Source organism: Phytophthora sojae, assembly GCF_000149755.1.
Source record: "Phytophthora sojae unplaced genomic scaffold PHYSOscaffold_5, whole genome shotgun sequence".
NCBI lineage: Eukaryota > Oomycota > Peronosporomycetes > Peronosporales > Peronosporaceae > Phytophthora > Phytophthora sojae.
Genome location: NW_009258119.1, coordinates 6791223 through 6809225, shown reverse-complemented (window position 1 = coordinate 6809225; position 18003 = coordinate 6791223). Strand labels below are relative to the sequence as shown.

Genomic DNA, 18003 nt, shown 5'->3' with positions numbered 1-18003 from the left:
CATGCTGCTGACCGCCGCTCGTCACACATTGTCCGCATACTTCGCAGCGTCGCTGATATCTTCTGTAGCTAGTTCTGCGTCGTTCGAGGGTTCAACGTCAACTGCAGTAGTCAGGGAAATTGCGATGACTCGTCCAGCCTCGCACCATTACTACGTCGTAACTTCGGTGGTCGTAAAAGAGGCAGGTATTGTTGCCCCAGCTTGAAGCTCACGAATTGCTGCACCGCCAACGTCGGTTACATCATCACTTGCTTCGTTATCACTCAGAGATAGTGTAGCTGTGTCAACCGTGGTTTCGTTGCCTTCGTTCCACAGTTCCATCCGGATTTTCCGGTGGTCGTAACCAATTCGGGTTTAGTTGCCTCAGTCTGTGGCTCGGGAACCACCGCACCAGAAACAACGGTCGAGCCTTCAGCTTCTTCCTCTTTGGCGTGAGAACTGTACCAGTGTTGACCGTGGTTCGTGATCCACTTACAGCAAATACTCGGTGGTCGTAACGTAAGGTCTGGGTACCCCAGCCTCGATCAATCGACCCGCTGTGTTGCAATCACATCTTTTCGAGCCGCACCAATTCTCGTTCAGGGTTCCCACAGTTTCCGCGCAGGCACCATCAGGCACCACCGCCTTGAACGAAACGTAGTTGTCGGGCGTAGCGGTCCCAGATCCACTCATATCTCAACTTCATCATCAAATCCATACATCGTCTCAAGTCGAGGTCCGGCGCACAGGCGCGACCTTTTTCCACGTTAATATCGGCACTCGAATCCTCGGTCACCCTTCCTTGAGCTTCATCCTTGTTCGTTTCATCTGCTGGGGTGTTGATCGAGGCAGACATGCCACTCCATCGTGACTCATTCACATCACATGTAATATGCAAATTCCAGTAATTTCCTTCGTCTGTCGCTGCGAGCTGGATAGCCCTCACAGGCAGTTCAATCATCGTTTCCAGTAGCTTCATTCGTCTACCATCGCGAGCTGGGTAACCCTCGCGGGCAGTTCAAATGTCGTTAGCGTATGCAACTTGTCAACGACTTGGGCCACGTGCAAACATCGTGCTGCGTTCGCCACTCGTGCAGGTCATCACCCAAACGAACAATCGAACGGTGTTCGTCTGCGCTTAGGTACGTCATCTCAGGTCCGTTCCACTTCCAAACCTTTGCCAGCCCACCACTGAGAATCAGCACTCGTGTCTGATTTACCTCGTTCCATGCAGGGCCAAATCCGAGTGGTGGGCTTCAGTCGAGAGGTCGGTAGAGACTCCTGCGCGTAGTCGCTGAGATATATCTCGTTCGCGGTGTCATCATCCTCCGGGAACCCTTCCGCAACCATCGCATGTACGACCGAGGTGTAATTCGCCTCCAATAGTCTTTCTGGGTCCTCTTTGTCCGGGCCATCGACACAGTTTTCTCCATCGGTACTAACCTCGGTCGTGGCGGTTCCTGCTTCAGTTAAAATGTCGTTCGATCCAGGATCATGTTCACCCCAGTCGATAGTGGCGTTGCCCCACGCGACCGACGTTTGATCTGGTTCAGGGCGTGCTTTCGTATCCGTCGCTGTTCCGGCCATCCGCGGGGCGGATTCCGCCGCTGCTGTTACATCTGGCGCGTCATGATCTTCTCCCGAATCGTCGTTCAGCTCTCCAACACCATCATCACGCTTGGCTCCGGCTCCTGACACCTCGGCCGGGGCTTCCTGTGCCCCATGTTCGATGCTATAGGCGTTATGATCGGTGCGCTTGGATGTATAGGACGCTCGGTGAAGCGACGACCCTTCCAGTGCGTCGGAGTCGGTCCGTGCACTCGCCTCGTCGTCCGAACCGTCGTTGGTTATACCATCACGTTCTGTGTCGTCTGCGCCAGGCTCAATAACCTTGGCCGAGCCTTGGGAGAGCCTGGGGTCGTTGGCATGATCCGATATACCGAGCGAAGAATAATCGTCGTTAGGACGACCTTGAAGATGACCTCTCGGTCATATTGTAGCTCCGAGCGGTCTCCGTAAGATCTTCAGCGGCGTCGAGTAAGTCCTGCGCTCAACCGCGGGTGGCTGTTTGGCCAGCCATTGGTCATAGAGACATCGCTCCCTTCCATACAAAGTCTCGTCACGGCTCGTTGAGTATGCCAGCACCTGCTACTCCTTTTACTTGTTAGAGTCTAACCTCGCGTAGCCGGTCTCTCGCGGTAGTTCACCATGCGGTACCCAGAGCACCACGGAGTCGTGCTTGGGACACTGTGCCGTTGTGGTCGCAATATTGGTGAGTCGTACCCGTGTCGGCTGCCCCCGTCGAAGCCTCGTTACGGTCGGCACAAGCTTTCCCGTGCGCCGTACCCACACATCGTACTCCGAACGAAGTTGCCGCTGGCGCGGCAGTCGAAACTCTTGCCACTCGCGACCGGGGACGTATAAATCCTCGATCGGCCCACACGAAGGCTGCGTACCGTAAGGTTCGTCATCCCCAACACTCTGCGGCTTCGGCAGTGGTACCATGACCTCGTCTGGAAGGCGTGCGGTGCCATGGAACCGATCCAGCCGGATTCCAGTCGGAATCATAAAGTCCATCCCAAGGACCACATCCACTCCGGCACTGTGGTCAATTATCCACATTTCGAACTCGTCTGCCTGCTCCCACCCGAGAGTGATCTTGACGAGCGCCCGTCGCCGGGTCTCCATCACCCCGGGTTGATGCCGCGGACTTCGAGACTTCGTCCGTTGTCCCGGACTTCCCGTACACGTAGCCGCTTCGCGAAGCTGGCAGAAGTCACGCTAACATTCGCTCCAGTATCAAGGCGTAGCCTCGTTCGCGCGTCGTCCACGGCGCCATTGACCAAAGCTCTCATTCGCTTCCTCTTGTCGTATCGCTGGGACGACCACCACCCCAGTCTCTCACCGGGCAGTAATTGCACCGCCCGAACAAGGCTCCGAGGTGCTGGGTTAGACTTGTAATCAAAGCCTCGGTCGGGTGTCCATCACGTTCATCATCTTCATCTTCATCAATACCGGTCTCAACGAGACTTGCGTCTCGGTTCTCTCCATTTTCCGTCGGTTTCACACGATCATTGTTCTTCAGCTCCATTTTCCGTCGGTTTCACACGATCATTGTTCTTCAGGTCGTCAGGCCGTTTGCTTTCGCCTTTGAACGCGAACAGATAGTCCGCATCAATAGCAGGCTCAGCTAACTGTGGCAGACCGATTGGGACCAACCCAGTTTCAGTTGGCGGACTGCCTCGTTTAAATGGCTTCCATACACCAGGCTTTGCAGCTGTGGCGACAGATCCTTCTTGTCGAACTTGGACTTCAGGAGCTTGGCGAGGTCGAGGAGTGCTTCGCACTTCCCAGCGTCGTGCACCTGTTTGCACAGTTTGCACCGCCGGTAGCAGAAGTGCGCGGAGTGGGACGGGCTTCCGCACGCGGCACACGGCCCATACTGGCGACGGCCATCTCGTTCGCGGTTGGACGGGCTTCCTCCGTTCCTGAAGCGTCGGTTGTCAGAGCGGGCGAACGTTCCATCGGCTGCGGCCCTGCGCTCAGCGTCGTTAGCGGCAGCGACATGTCGAGTAGACTCGTCCGAGCCGTAATCGGCGTCTGAATCCTCGTCCGAGCGTTAGTCATCCGAGTACTGGCGCACGTCCTCGAAGTAATCCTCGTTCGCCTCAGCATCACGTCGGGGGGCGTACGAAGCCTCGTTGCGTTGGGCGATCGCTGCGGTGGCTCAAGAAGTTCATCTACGAGATGGAGGGGACCAACACCCCGCAGGACTGCTGGTGTGAGCCGTTTCAGCTCCTCATGGAGAGTGGAGGCAGCAACTGGGTTCGCCAGCTCCCGAAGAAAACGCGCAACAGGTGGGCGCTGCTGTGCGAGGCGTTCATGGCGTACTACTGCTCGCAGCACGACCAATCCGCCGAAGACCGATATTACACCGCCACGCGGGACGAGGGAGAGCACATCTGCGACTACCTGCTGCGCCTGAATGGATACGCTCGCTCGGCGAAAATCGCGTATGAAGCGGGCGGCACCGTCGGCGCGGGGCACGTCAAGCGCTTCCACGACACTTGTGAAGATGGTGCGCTGGTCCGACAGTTAATCCCTCAACGATTCGACAACATTGCCAAGGTGGAAGCTGTGATCAACGACACGATGGACGCAGACCGACGTCGCAAAGACAAGGACAGCACGCGTAAACCATCACGCGATGGGGGCCGACGGACCGACAGCGCTAGGCGTGATGACCGTCGGAACGACCGGGATGATCGCCGAGGTGACAGCCGTAGCCGACGTGAAGGTCGCTACGATCGTCGAGTCACCGTCGCAAGTGCGTCGGTCGACGAGCTCTATGACGCCTGGCAAGACCGCATGTCTCTCACGCCTCGTCGCCGAGTCGACTCAGATGATTACTTGGAAAGCAGCAATCATTCCGACCGCTCATATAATTCCGAGTATGAATCAGATCACATGGACGCGGCTGAGACGAGCCGGAGTGTCGCAACTCAGCGATCAGACGGTCAAAGTCGCGCGAATGTATCGGGCGACGGGCGTAGAGACGAAGGCCGCTGAAGCCGGTGGAACGACCGAGAACGCCGAGGTCGTCCGGAGTATGGACCGTGCGCTGCCTGTGGCGACCCGCGTCACTCGGTGTACCGGTGCTTCCGGCGGTGCAAGTTCTGCGCGCAGGTGCATGGTCAATGCAAGCACCACAAGCTTTTTGAAATTCCTGAAGTCGAAGCACGACAAGGACCCCCAGCTCCAAGGCATATTTTCCAGCAATTTAAACGAGCGCGCCCGCCAACTATAACTGGGTTGGGCAATGACGGGCGGCCACAGTTGTCTGAGCCGGCGATCGAGGTAAACTTCGTGTTTGCCTTTGTTCGGCTGAGCAAATGGCTGGGAAAGGACAATGCGACGGACATGGAGTTGAAAAACGACGGAAAATTGAACACGGTCGACGAGCCAACCATACTGAATTCAAGTCAGGAGGTCAGCGAATCTACCGGGATGATCACAAGTGCGACGCTGCGTGAGACGAGACCGACCCCTCGAGCCAAGGTGATGAAGCTGCTCGCGGGCGAGCGCCAAGGATGGTGGTCGCAGAAACAGTTCGATCGGCGAAAGCGGATGCGAGCACTTGTGATGGGAGCAGTGAACGACAGAAGAACGAAGATTTTGCTGGACACAGGCGCGAACGTGAGTACGGTCAGCGAATTTTTCGCTAAGAAAATACGGCTGAGACGCAGGGTGAACATGGACATGCAGCTGGACATACAAGGAATTGCCAAGGACATGGTCTACACGAACGAACGTGCGAAGGTCAAGCTGACACTGGGTTGGGAGTTGGTTTACGATTTTGAAGTCTGGATCATGCCTCACTACGCGGGGGTGGACGTCATTCTTGGGACTGATTTCATAATTCCAGCCGGTGTCAGGCTGGACCTCTTCCGGTCGACGATGCAGAACCCGGAGGAGGTGGTGGTGCCGCTGGTCAAGTCGCAGAAGGAAGTCGACGAGCGTAGCGCTGCGGAACATGTAGCTGCGAGCCCGCCGGAGACGATGGAAGTACTGGCGGGCGAGACTGTTGAGTTCAAGTTGCCCAAGAACCGACCAAGCTGGGCGACCCACGATCTATGGGCTCGGCAAGCTAGAGATCTGTTGCCGACAGTGGTCTTCAGCAGGTCGGGAAAACCGACGAGAGTTCGATTGACAAACTGCACGGACAAACTGGTGTCCTGTCCGGCACACTTCCCGTTCGTGTATTGGATCCCGCACGAGGGCCTGCCGCTCAGCAATGGATACGTGCAATTGCATACCAAGAAGTATCGTGAGTGGCAAATACAGGCTTATGGATCATCGAAGGCGAAGCATCTACTGGAACACGAACGTCACATCTATGAAGAATGGTCGGCGAAGCAACCTCCAGCAGTCGAGAAGCGGGAATACGCAACCCCTGCTGGAGTTCGATGCCGACCAGTCGATGCACCAAGATGTCCTACCTGCGATGAACAATGGAATCGACTCGGCGAGCTATCCGACACCGGAGCCGGCGAGACAGGGGTGACTGATGAAATCTCGCCGAATTGCGGCAAGAGCGACAAGTCTGAGGAAGCAACAGTGGTAAGCTGTCCTATGGACGCCGGGGAACAAGACTATGCGACCCGCGTCACTCCTCAAGGTGAATTTGGTGAAATTCGGTGGGCGAACGAAGTCCAAGTCGCCTACGAAGACCCAAGGTTCTCGCCTGACGATGATAACACCGCTCACCTGATAAGCATGCTCCGACAGCAAGCGGATGGGATGCGCACACTGAGTGCCAGACCAGACCTCATCAAGGGTGTCTATCTCGACGGAACAGGAGGTGTGACTGACCCTGTGTACGTTACCGTGGCGGTGCTGCAAGAGATGGATGACGAGATCGAAGAATCGATGAGCGACGATCCGCTCGACGACCTACGACTTCGCTATATCGCCTCCGCGGAGGCTCTCATGGCAGATGGCGACAGTGTGGATGGAGACGAGTTCGAGCACGAAGCAACCGAGATTAACTTTGAAGATTACGCACACGAACTCGCCTTCTTACCGGACTTGATCGCGCCTGCCTCGACGATCCTGGACTATGATGCGCCAAATATGAAGAACCCCTCACTGGATCCAATTGGACAGATCAAGCTCGTCGAGACACTGCGCCGGCATGAAGAGATCATGATCGCCAGTGGTAACGCACTACCGCCGCCTGCGTATGGTGTGGTGTGCGACATTGATGTTCAAGGACACACCCCTATCAAGCAAAGAGCTCAGCGAATTCCGCTGAAATACTTGCAGAAGCTCTATGAGCTGCTGAAAGGGTTGCTGGAGGCAGGACTCATTGCGTTCGCATCCAGCCCGTGGGCCGCGCCGATCGTAATCGTGCTCGAGAAGAACGGCCTCGATATACGGCTATGCATCGACTACAAGATGGTCAACGCAATTACGCTCATTATGGAATATGCGATGCCGTTGGTCAACGATCTACTCACGGAAATGGAGAGCTACTTGTGGTTTTGTTAGCTGGATGCTGCCAGCGGTTTCTGGACGATCATGATGACGATGCGTGCTCGGTGGGTGTCGGCGTTTGTCTGCGCGCTAGGCCACTTCGAGTAGCTGCGCATGCCGTTTGGTTTAAAGAACGCGCCGATGATTTACCAGCGGATGATTGATAACGCATAGTGGGGCTACGTGCAACCGAAAGGTGGCTGGGAGGCTTTCGCCGAGCGAATGAAGCAGGCAGAGGCTAAGGCTCAAGCTCTACGTAAGGCGTTTGTGGTGAAGTCGCAGAGGTCGCCGAGTGTCGATCAACGCGACCTGCGGACGAAATTCGAAGTGGATCACCTGGCCCTCGCCGGAGGATCAACGTCAGCTTCACAAAAAGTATCTTCGTCCAGCCGAAAGTGGATTTCTTGTCGCATGTTGTCACGGGCGAAGGAATCCAGGCAGACGGAAAGAAGCTCGCGGCAATCGCTGAGCTCCCGTTCCCCTCGTCGAAGAAAGGAATGCAGGCGTTCCTGGATGCCCTGAACTACTACGGGAGGTTCATCCAGGGATTGGCCGTGTACGGAGCTGTGTTGTACCAGATAAAGGAGGACGACTTCGCTCCGGGGGGTGACCTCAGCGTTGCCCGCAATGCCTTTACAGCGTTACGCCAGAAGGCCGTCGAGGCACCGATCCTGCGGCACTTCGACGGCTCCAAGGGCGTCTACATCATGTTGTACGCCAACGAGTGGGCATTGATCAGTACGCTCATGCAAATGCATGACGACTTGCTCCACCCGGTGCGGTTCTGCGGCCGGGTGCTCAAGGAGAACGAGCTCAACTACCATCCTGCCGAAAAGGAGGTGTTGACTCTCTTGCAGGTGCTCAAGGTATGCTATACGCTGCTATCCGGCAAGACGTTGCACGTCTACACCAGGTTCTCAACTTTGGAGTGGGTGTTCCAGTCCAAGTCGTTATTCGGGAGGACGGTGCAATTCGCGGTGTTCCTGTCGCAGTGGCACCTGAAGGTCAAGCGAGTCCGCGAGCGTGACATCGAATTCGCCAAGCTGCTGCAGTCGTCGATCACACCCTTTGTGGCGCTCGACGAAGCAGTGGCCCCGCTTGCACCGCCCTCAAAAGGGTCGGCGACCGTGCGATTGGCTCCTCATCTGCTCTACGCGAGTATCCCTCGAGACTATGAAGGCCATGTGCTATCATTCGATGGGTCAGCGAAGACAGAGAAGCATGGCGGACATGGAAGCTGCTCGTGGATCCTGTGGCGCTTACCGGCTTGGGACATTGTGATCGCTGCGAGTGCGCACCTACCATCGACGACGGTCAATCTAGCCGAATATACTGGCATGAACAACGGAGTCAAGGCGGCGATTAAACACGGGGTGACCGATCTTATTATCGTCGGCGGTTCCAGGGATGCAATCCAGCAATCCATGGGGGTGATAGCATGCCGGAAGGAGACGCTGCAAGTCGAGCTGAAGAATCACAAGGAACTCACGACGAAGCTCAACTCAGTCCGCTATCTGCACGCCATAAGGATGTATAACGCATCTGCCGACTCGCTGGCCACGGAAGCTCTGGAAACCCAGGTCACCAAGGTGGTACTCAGCGAAACAAGGAAGGCGGAGCTCAAAGAGCTCAATCGAATTCCAGAGGTGCTGTATGTCGATGAGCAAGCCGCACTGGAGGCAGAGCGGAACACTCAACGAGCGGAAACCACTCAGGGAGCAAAACCTTCAAGTGCTGATGAGGTCACCGAAGAACTTCAAGTAACTGCAGTCACCAGAAGTCAAGCTCGGAGAGTAAGGTTCGAAGATCCCGAAGTGCAACGGCACACTAACCACGGTGACGTGAGAAGTCAGGAGGTTGAACAGACAGAGCCAGAAGAGACGCCAACCCCTCCAGACAACGCATCAGAGCCGGCGAGCGGAGCAAACGAAGCGCAAGATGCAAACGACGACATCGTCACCAACGGACCAGCTCCTGCTACTCCTGAAGAAGTTGACGAGCAACCAGACCCGGTAGCGGTGCAAGCAGAACGCATACGGCGAGTCTGCATTGCCCAAGACGAAGAAAGGAGGTGGGCCGTACCTCCGGGGTGACATTGAGTCCCTCGACTTCAAAAGGGCAGCCAATGCGAGCAAACTCGCCGACCGATTCGTCCTGGACGGAGACGACGTGCCACACTATGACACTATGTGGGTAAGGGACGCAAGCTCGACGAGGGTGGCGAGCCGGAACCTCAGTTAAGACTGGTGATACCGACGGCGATGATTGAAGAAGTCCTGCAGAGTTGTCACGACTCGATCGAAGGAGGGCACCAAGGGGTAACGCGCACGTTCCACCGGGTCAAGAAAGATTACTACTGGATTGGACTGTACGCCACGGTGGCTCGCCATGTGCGCGCATGCGCAGACTGCAGTACCAGCAAGGGCAAACCCCTTTTTGAGGGGTATTCGCCGGGCAATGTGCTCGCCGACCGCCCGTTCCAGCTGGTATCGATGGACTTCGTGACGCCGCTGTCGAAGACTCGGCGAGGCAACACGTCTCTGTTGCTGTTCCAGTGTTCCTTCACTGGCTACGTTATCGCCAAAGCCATGAGCAGCACCAAGGCACAAGACGTTGCAGATGTTTTCGAGGAATATGTGTTCCGACGCTTTGGTGCCCCCTCGATGATACGACACGATCGCGATCCACGCTTCATGAGTGAGACCTTCAAGGCATTCCTCGAGCTGATCCAGTCGAGGTCTAGAGCGACGCTCAGCTACCGGCCCCAAGCGAACGGTCAGCAGGAGCGGTCTGTCAAGTCGGTGATCCAAGCCGTGAACGTGTACGTCGAAGACCCACTCCAGCAGGACTGGGACGAGATCGCTGAGAAGATGGTGTACGCGATCAATAATTCGATGGACACAACGAGGAAGGAGACACCATTCTTCCTCGCCCACGGATGGGATGCCCAATCGACACTCAAGGCAATGACAAGTTCGTTGAGGCTCGACGATGGTGATCAGAGGGACGCTGCAGCCTGGAGACGCGAGGCCAGCCGACAACACGAGATTGCTCTGGCAATGGCGAAACACTACCAAGCCACCGAAAAGGCTCGGCTAGCGAAAGATCACAACGAAGCCCTTGGAAGAATTGAACGGCTTGCTGTACCGCTCGACGAACGTGGCGATCCTGGCAAAGCAACGGTCGACGAATCAACGGGAAAATCGGTCCATCGCTCACTGTTCCAGCCAGGAAGCCGGGTATGGTTGTTTATGGAGCGCGTGAAGCCCGGCTTGACCAAGAAGCTCGCTCACAGGTGGCATGGCCCTTTCCGCATCAAGCGGAAGGTGGAGGAGTTTGCCTACGAGCTAGAGCTACCTGACAAGACCGGTTACCGCTTCTATCCTGTGGTGCACGTGTCCAGGCTCAAGGCAGTGAGCGAAGATGACCGCAGACCGACTGCAGAGCTGATCGACGGGCTCGGCGAGGATGAGAGGTTTGATTTCGATGAGAAACTTCTACCGGAGTGCAGCTGGGAGCCGGAAGGAGACGGTGACAAGTACATCGCCGAAGCCATCCTCGACGATCGATGGCCAATTTCGACAGCCACGGAACGGACCCAGCGAAAGTTCTACGTCAAGTGAAAAGGCTACGATGAGCCGACTTGGGAACCAGTATCGAATTTATCGTGCGGAGGACTACTATTCGACTATCTCCTCCAGCGCAAGCGCGAGAACCGCTTCAAGATGGTTCAAGTTGCTGACGAAGACTAGCAACTGCGCGAAGTATCCCTCGGCGATGGACACAGGTCGCCGATCAAGGGATTGATGTTACTGTGTCACATGTTGACCTGGGCGAGGGTGAGGTACAGGCCCTCGTCGAGTGTATCTCGACTGTACCAACAACTGCATGATTTGATTTGACTTGATTAATATGGAAATGTGGCCGCGCGGAAAAGAGAACAACGGAACTACTACATGCAAAGCGCCTCCAACTAAAAACTCCGTCTCAACGCTATGTGAAGCTCGACAAATGTTTCGCGCGACGTGGGCCACGAATGAAAATCAGGCAGCGTGAATGACGTTTGGCGGCAGGAACTCAACCAGAGTTGGGCGATTCGCTGGAGGCCTGGTCTTCGGGTGGAGCGCAGGTAGCACGGGCTCGATGACTTCCCGTTCAGCCTCAGCCACGAGCTGGACGATTTCCGGATCAGCTCCAGCAGGAACGAACAGCGGGAAGTCCGGATGCGCTGGACGAAAGATCGTGTTGTAGGGGTGACGGCCAGGAGTGGTCAACCACCAGTTTCGCCACGGCTCGTTGCTGTCGATGTGGTTAACCTCGGCGACCCAGTCCTTCGTCTTGGGGAACCACGGGAGGTTTACCAACGGACAGAACGGGACGGCTGGATCGAAGCACACTTCAGTGTCCAGCAACGATGCAGGACTACCATCGATCTCGTGGGACACAGCCTCCACGATGGCGTCCCCGTATTCCTTCATCGCCAACCGCAGAAGATCGGAACGCTGCTTACATTCGTGGATATACTCCTTCAACTTCAACCACAGCTGGGTGAACTCCTCGTCGAGCTCGGCAGTCTGCTGGGAGGCGAACCATGCCTCGGTGAGCCAGATGTAGAGGCTGGACTCGACGATCCAGTGCATTCTTTCCCAGAGCGCCAAGAGGAGATCCCAACGAACGACGCCACAAGACCGACATAAAGCGAGAGTTAACGCTTCCAGGAGCGTCTCTGCTTTCCGCGATCTCTTCCCTTTCTCCACGGGAGGAAACACAATAAGCACTGTGTGGTCAACGAAGACCATGCTCCTAGGAAGAAGCCGGAAAATCGCCCGCTAAGGGTGGTTGGGGTCGTCGACCTTAGCGAAAGCGTGAAGGCCAGCCAAGCTGATAGGCGTAGGCTGGATTCGAACGCCGTCAGCTGTCTTCTCAGTGACCGCAATCGGCACGCACGACGCCAATATCTTCTCCCAGCAGCGACGCGAAGCCTTGTGGAAGAACGGAAGAGACCGGAGCCGCTTCATGTACTTCGACTCGCGAGAGTCCCGACTGGTCTCGTTCGACGCACGCTGCACGAGGGTTTTCACATCCACCAAGAGAGGAGGAGGTCCACCCTCGAGCTTGACCCTCACAATCTCAGGCTTAGATTCGCCCACCGGAGTTTTAGCGGCGGATGAGGAGGAACGAGTAGCTGGCTTCGCCGACTTGACCACCTTCGCCGAGCCTTTTTCTTCTTGCTCGCTGGAGCGGAAGCAGCCTTGACCGGAACCTTCTTGGACGGTCCTGCAGGCTTGACAGGAGCCTTGCCGGTGGAGTCCTTCGTGCTCGTTAGCGCCGGCTCAGCGAAGCTTGAGTCTTCATCCCCATGATCGGCTACGACAGAGCTGGCAGCAGTGGTCGAACTCCGGTCAGGTAATTAAGAACCAGGCGGAGTTAAAAGACCAGGTGAAGCTTGCTGATGGCCGCCATCATTGGATTCAGAGCCAACGACAGGCTTGCCCGGAGGTGCGACTGGCTGGCCCGACAAGTTGGGAGAAGTTGTAGCAGGGCTACCTCCCGCCGAACCAACATCGTGATCGCTGTCGCTATCTCCAGCGTCGTCGTCTTCGTCCGGACTCCCCGGACTCCAAGCAGGATGCTTACCAGGATGCAGGACCCGGATCATGACAGAGCTCGTTGTAAGTGCGGGTGGAGCCTCAGAGCTCAGCGATGCTAGAGTAGAAGCTGCCTCGACTTGCGTCGCCGGAGAAGCCTCGCCGACCACAGGAGTGACGGGCGCTGAAGAATACAACTCCTCGGTAGGAGCCTCAGACGCCGACGAAGGAGCAGGAGATTTGGCTGGAACGCGAGACGTAAAGCCGCCAGGTGAACTCTCAACAGCAACTGGACCCTCCAATGTCTCGCCCACCTCTTCGGTAACTCCAGAGGTGACAGCTTCCTCAGTAGAAGGCATCGACGAACCAACAGGAGTAGATGGAGTACCCGCAGGAGCGTCATCGACAGACAGTACGACGGGTGCTTCGCCGAGCACCACCGAGTCGTTGTCAGATTCCTGAGCAAGAACCTCCCGCTGGATAACCGCGGCGTTCAACTTGGCCGCTCGCTGAGGGTACCGGGAAGAAGGCGAAGGGGTGGAGTCGACCAGCCCAGTAGAATGCTCAGCAGCAGCAGGCACTGGAGCTTTCTCCTCAGTCAGCGAACCCTCGCTCGCGGGACTCGGTGACCGTCTCTTCTTGTTCGACGAGCGCTGCTTCTTGGGAGCAGGTGCAGAGCCCTGCCTCGCCAACTCCGCTTGCCGAGCCTCCTGGATGCGAGCCCAACGAGCCATCCGTCTCTTCTTTGGTTTCTTGGGCGAAGTCGGCGAACTGCTGGAAGCTGGAGCCTCGGTTGACTGTGCTGACTCGTCGTCTGGGTCACGGGAACGACGGCGCTTGCAACCAACGACAACAGACGATGGTGAGCGTGAGCGATTGCTCGCCGAAGGAGCTGAAACCCGCGAAGGGAGACTACGCGAAGACGCAGCCGGTGGGGAAACGCTACGAGCGGAAAGGCTCAGCGAACGACTAGCCCTGGTCAAGTACCGACCTACGCTCGACGACCGAGCCCGGAGACGGCGGTCAGCCGCAGGAGTAGCTTGACTCGGCGAGCGAGATCGGTCACGGCTCGACGAAGGTGTATGACTTGAAGTGGAGGCACGAGTGGTGGCCCTGACCGTTGAACGCACAGGATGGCTTGGTAGCGGGGCAGTCGGTGTCGGAGACGGAGTCTGCACGTGCTGCTCCACCTCACCGAACACACCCAAGCCAGCTTGACGAAGCAAGTTGCTGGCGTCACGAAATGCCTCCAGCTGATCGGCTTCCAAGCCAGGCATAGGTTGACCTACAACGCAACAAGTTCGATGAGTGACGAAGGGAACACCGAGATTCATGAAGACACCACCCGACTTATCGAACATAGCTGCGACTGCCAGGAAGGGGCTCTGCTACTGAAATTCGCTGACCAAGGATGTGAATTTCTTGCAGCGAGTCAAGGTCCGGATCGTGTGGTCCTTGTCAGCGAGCTGACGCTTGAGCCACTGGTTCGCAGACCCATCTCCCATCAGGATGGCGTCCGACAACTGAGCCAACTGAGTGGAGAGCTCATAGCAACGGCCGATGAGCAGCTGACGATTCCCAGTGTTCCGCCTATAATCGTTGACTTGGGCAGCAATAAGCTGATCCTTGTCTCGGATTGTGGCTTCCAGAAGCTGCTTCTCGGCGAGGAAGCTCATCCGCTCAGTGTCCAGCAGCTGCATGCTGAGCTGCCCTTCGTTGCTCGAGTCGATAAGGCGATAAGGCGAACCACCTCCTCCTTGAGTGAGCGAGCCAGCGCATCGGATGTCGCAGCTGCCTCGCGGAGGGCGGCGATCTCCTTGGCTGCTTCACAGAGGTTGTGCTGCAGGAGGTCTGCGCGCGTGCGTTCAGCAAAGGCTTCCGCAGCTTTCTCGCCAGCGACTGCAGCAGGGCGAGGTCCATCGTCGACCTGGTCTTCAAGCGCTGGTAGCAACTCGTCGATTGACGACGCGTTCTGGAGTCGACGATTCAGCTCAGGCGATGGATCCACCGGTGGCTTGGCGAACAAGTACGCAAGCAACTTGCACATCTTGGTCTCTCGCTCGGCCATCGTGAACTCCATCCGATTGTCGCGCAGCTCGAGAACGCGCTCCAAGTCAGCGAGAGTCAGCGGTCGTCCCACCGACGTCCCAGATCCAGCACCCGACGACGCAGGAACCGACGACGGGTCTTCTGATGCAGATGAAGCATGGAGGTTCTCAACTTTCACATGAAGCGAAGCTCCATCGTCCAGTGTCGCCGCTGGGGAAGCATCAACGGAGCGGCGCGAAGTAGTTGCCGGTGGCGGGCTTGACATCAAGTCGACCGCAGCCTGTCACGCACTGTCCAGAGCGATGCAACGACGTGTGAGCAGACAGGTCGACGGGCAAAATGACGAGCGCCGGGAAGACTTACGGATGGTGGCGTAGAAGGCACGGTGTCGCACGCAGCATCGCCCATGGTGTCGGCGAAGAAGTGCTCAGCGATCCGACAGTTGGCGTTTGATGGAGAGAAGAAAATCACTGTCCAGAGTGATGATCAGGACACTCGCCGGCAAGGTTCGGGTCCCGATCAAGAGGGTTGTGGTATAGCGATTTCTGAGTCCGCAGGTCGGTGGTTGCAGTCAGTCCGGACCGAGTGTGTACACCGGGCACCGACTGGAGGAGTATCGCCGACGCTGGATCCCAAAGATCTCAAGGGTCGTCGAGCGAGGAGTCGGCGAGCAAGTTGACTTGGTTTTAGTATTGGAGAGGCCGTAACAGCCCATTTTCATTAGATATTTGTATAGGAACCCCAGGGAAGGGCCTTTGAGCCCGCCAAAGCAAAGATAAATACAGAGTGGAATTTTCGAGGTCCTAAACAAGCGGCACGCGGCGTCTCTTCAAGGTACGACCGCCCCCGTGGGGCTAGATCATGACCACCGCTGAGATCAGCTATCCGAAGTGACGGAAGTGTTCTCAACCGCCCGGCGAGTCCAAGAGCGAGTGTGTGTAGTGGTTATCTGGATTCCGCCCCTGGCGAAGAGCTCGTCGAGCGTACGAGCGCGGGTTTTCGGCCCGCCCCCGACTCAGCCGGTGCGGTTTTGCATCGGCGCCCCGTAAAAGGCGAGAGCTGCCGTCCATCCTTTGGTAGAGGGCACGGGTCAAGGAGAGAAGGAGAAGGAGAAGAAGCGACAAGGAGAGGTCGGCGAAGGAAGGAGAGCGTGCTCTGTGCTCGTGGCACGGCTCCTGGGACGACTTGGCAGGTGCCTGGGTAACCACTGCACCGCTATAAACGGACTGGGCGATCTTCGGACCACCCGACAAGCCTGCGCTCCCGTTAGTGTAGGTGTTGTTGGTGTGGGAGTGGGAAGCTAACGAGTTTTGGCACGTCTGCTACACCACGGTCGACGTGGTCCAGTCGATGACGGAAAATGCATTTCGGGCATCCGTTTTCTTGTGTGCGTCGGCAACAGGAAAAAAGATGCCCCGCTCATTGTATTCGCAGGCGTTCCGAATGCTGACGTGCACCAAGAGCTTTTGAACCACCCCCTGCACCGCAATCGGGTCGTGCTCACAGTGCAGCGTAAAGCATACTGCGACGAGCGCATGATGCTGGACTGGATCGATGAGGTAAATGCATACTCCGTGCGAATAATATTTCAATGTTACCTTTGCTAACGTGTTTTAATAACTGTAGGTTTGGGGGCCTGAAGCAAGCAACCAGCGGCTTCTATTGCTGGACAGCCTAAAAACGTATAAAATGGCAAGTGCGCGCGCCAAGTTGGAGGAAGATTACTGCTCGGAGGTAGAGTTTGTTCTACCAGGGATCACGGGGCTCGCTCAACCGATGGACGTATCAGTGATGCGTTCCTTCAAGTCAAGATGCCGAAGACTCTACGTTAACTACGATATCAACCACGACTTCCCCGCCACCACGACAGCCCCGGTTTTTTTATATGACGCAGATCGTGCTGTTGGCGTGGGAAAGTATTGAGGAGAAGCGTATCGCTAGGGGATTCGTGAATGCAGGGTTCGTGCCCATCGGACCGCGAGAGGCTGACGGCACCTTCAGAGTTCCGGAGCCGACAAGTGAGTCTGTTAGCGTAGAAGAAGAAGAAGAGTCTGAAACTGAATAAAACTGCGTGGATTTTCACTTTAATAAAAATTGATGTTGGTTGTACAGAAGGGGTGTCACTTTAATTATTTTCGTCGTGAATTGGGTTTTTACGCACGGTTGCATCAAATCCGTGGTTGCAGAGATCTCGTGCAATACGGTAGCATGATGTTAGCACGCTCTGCTGTTAGTTTAGCACGCTGTTAGCCCGGCATACATTTCCCTATATTATTCGCCGGTATTCGGCGGTATCGGTCAGCGCGCGCGCGTGCTGGTAGTAAGTAGTCGTGTAATGTACACAATGAAGTAACAGCAAGTAAAGTAACAATAAAACCCGGTATTTTAAGTAAGCGAAGTGGCGCTAAAAGTAAGTGAAGTAAGTGAAGTAACGCAAAAATGAAATAATAAATGTACTCGGGGGGACAATTGTACTCCAGGGGTACAAAAAAATCGGCCTGAATAATACAGGGTTTAGTATGGGGAAAGAAATAAAATTAGGCCTGGGGGGAATAGTACCCCTGGGGTACAAATCCGAAAGCACGTGTACTAGACACAGTCCTAAGATGCTCTTAACGAACTGTGAATTCTATTAAAACTATTTTCTGAGCCCTGCTCACCTGTCTTTTGCTGCCAGTCCAGGAAAGCCAAGCAGCTCGATCATGAGTTGAGGCACCTAGATTAGTGTGCTAGGATACAGATTATCAATTCAAGGTAAGAACTTCACTCCATTCACGAATACCTCTGATGCCTGAAATCTGCTTTTCGTGACGTGTTGATCCAACAACTTTCAGCCCTGCAGGGTAATGTTTGACGCAGGTTCAGCCAGAATCGCATCTTCACCCTCGCAAATGTCCTTCAGACCTTCAACAGCGTAACTGTTTGCTCCAGCCAACATGAACGAGGACAGTTTGTTGACAAAATTCACTTTGGAGAAGTCAACGCTGCCGGTGGCGACAATGTCAGAAACGCGGAGGGCGTTGCCGGTGCATTCGCTGCCGTCGTAGAACACGAAGCGATAGCCATGAGTAGCCTTCAACCAAGCAGCACGGACCGCAATGTTGCCGTAGCAGGAGTCGAGCGAGTAGCACACTTGGGTCTCGGAGAAGGTGAACTTCTTGTAGCGAGGGTTGAGTGACGTGGGTTGCTTCGGAAACAGTCGGAGCTCCACAGCAGAACTTAGGCACAGGAGGGAAGCCACAAGCGCGACGGCGAGCAGCAACACGGTGGAGGTTGGCATGGACATCCCGGATGCAAATTGCAGAATGACCTGAAATACAAGGTTCGGATCTTCAGAACAAGTCATGTCTGT

At 56.0% G+C, this 18003-nt stretch overlaps 5 protein-coding genes across 5 annotated transcripts; 2 read left to right on the top strand and 3 right to left on the bottom strand.

The window, feature by feature from the left end:
* Positions 1–610: 610 nt before the first annotated feature.
* PHYSODRAFT_334612 (hypothetical protein) lies at positions 611–3606 on the bottom strand (the record flags this gene model as incomplete). The annotated part of the gene is made up of 11 exons (XM_009531878.1): positions 611–850; positions 926–985; positions 1050–1170; positions 1259–1891; positions 2156–2226; positions 2296–2661; positions 2727–2855; positions 2885–3058; positions 3087–3173; positions 3245–3343; positions 3412–3606. 11 exons carry the CDS (start codon positions 3604–3606, stop codon positions 611–613), a joined length of 2175 nt encoding a protein of 724 aa, XP_009530173.1.
* Positions 3607–3690: 84 nt separating this feature from the next.
* Positions 3691–4548, top strand: PHYSODRAFT_509644 (hypothetical protein; the record flags this gene model as incomplete). Its single annotated transcript, XM_009531877.1, has 1 exon — positions 3691–4548. A coding segment is annotated over one exon (858 nt), but the record flags the coding sequence as incomplete, so codon positions are not given.
* Positions 4549–11843: 7295 nt separating this feature from the next.
* On the bottom strand, positions 11844–15059 carry PHYSODRAFT_334609 (hypothetical protein; the record flags this gene model as incomplete). The annotated part of the gene is made up of 7 exons (XM_009531876.1): positions 11844–12135; positions 12222–12381; positions 12451–13438; positions 13733–13855; positions 14009–14308; positions 14350–14931; positions 15015–15059. 7 exons carry the CDS (start codon positions 15057–15059, stop codon positions 11844–11846), a joined length of 2490 nt encoding a protein of 829 aa, XP_009530171.1.
* Positions 15060–15133: 74 nt separating this feature from the next.
* Positions 15134–16716, top strand: PHYSODRAFT_334608 (hypothetical protein; the record flags this gene model as incomplete). The annotated part of the gene is made up of 6 exons (XM_009531875.1): positions 15134–15157; positions 15732–15851; positions 15927–15997; positions 16054–16210; positions 16278–16439; positions 16546–16716. The coding sequence occupies 6 exons, from the start codon at positions 15134–15136 to the stop codon at positions 16714–16716; spliced, it is 705 nt and encodes a 234-aa protein (XP_009530170.1).
* Positions 16717–17481: 765 nt separating this feature from the next.
* PHYSODRAFT_334607 (hypothetical protein) lies at positions 17482–17937 on the bottom strand (the record flags this gene model as incomplete). The annotated part of the gene is made up of 1 exon (XM_009531874.1): positions 17482–17937. One exon carries the CDS (start codon positions 17935–17937, stop codon positions 17482–17484), a length of 456 nt encoding a protein of 151 aa, XP_009530169.1.
* Between the last annotated feature and the right edge of the window lie 66 nt (positions 17938–18003).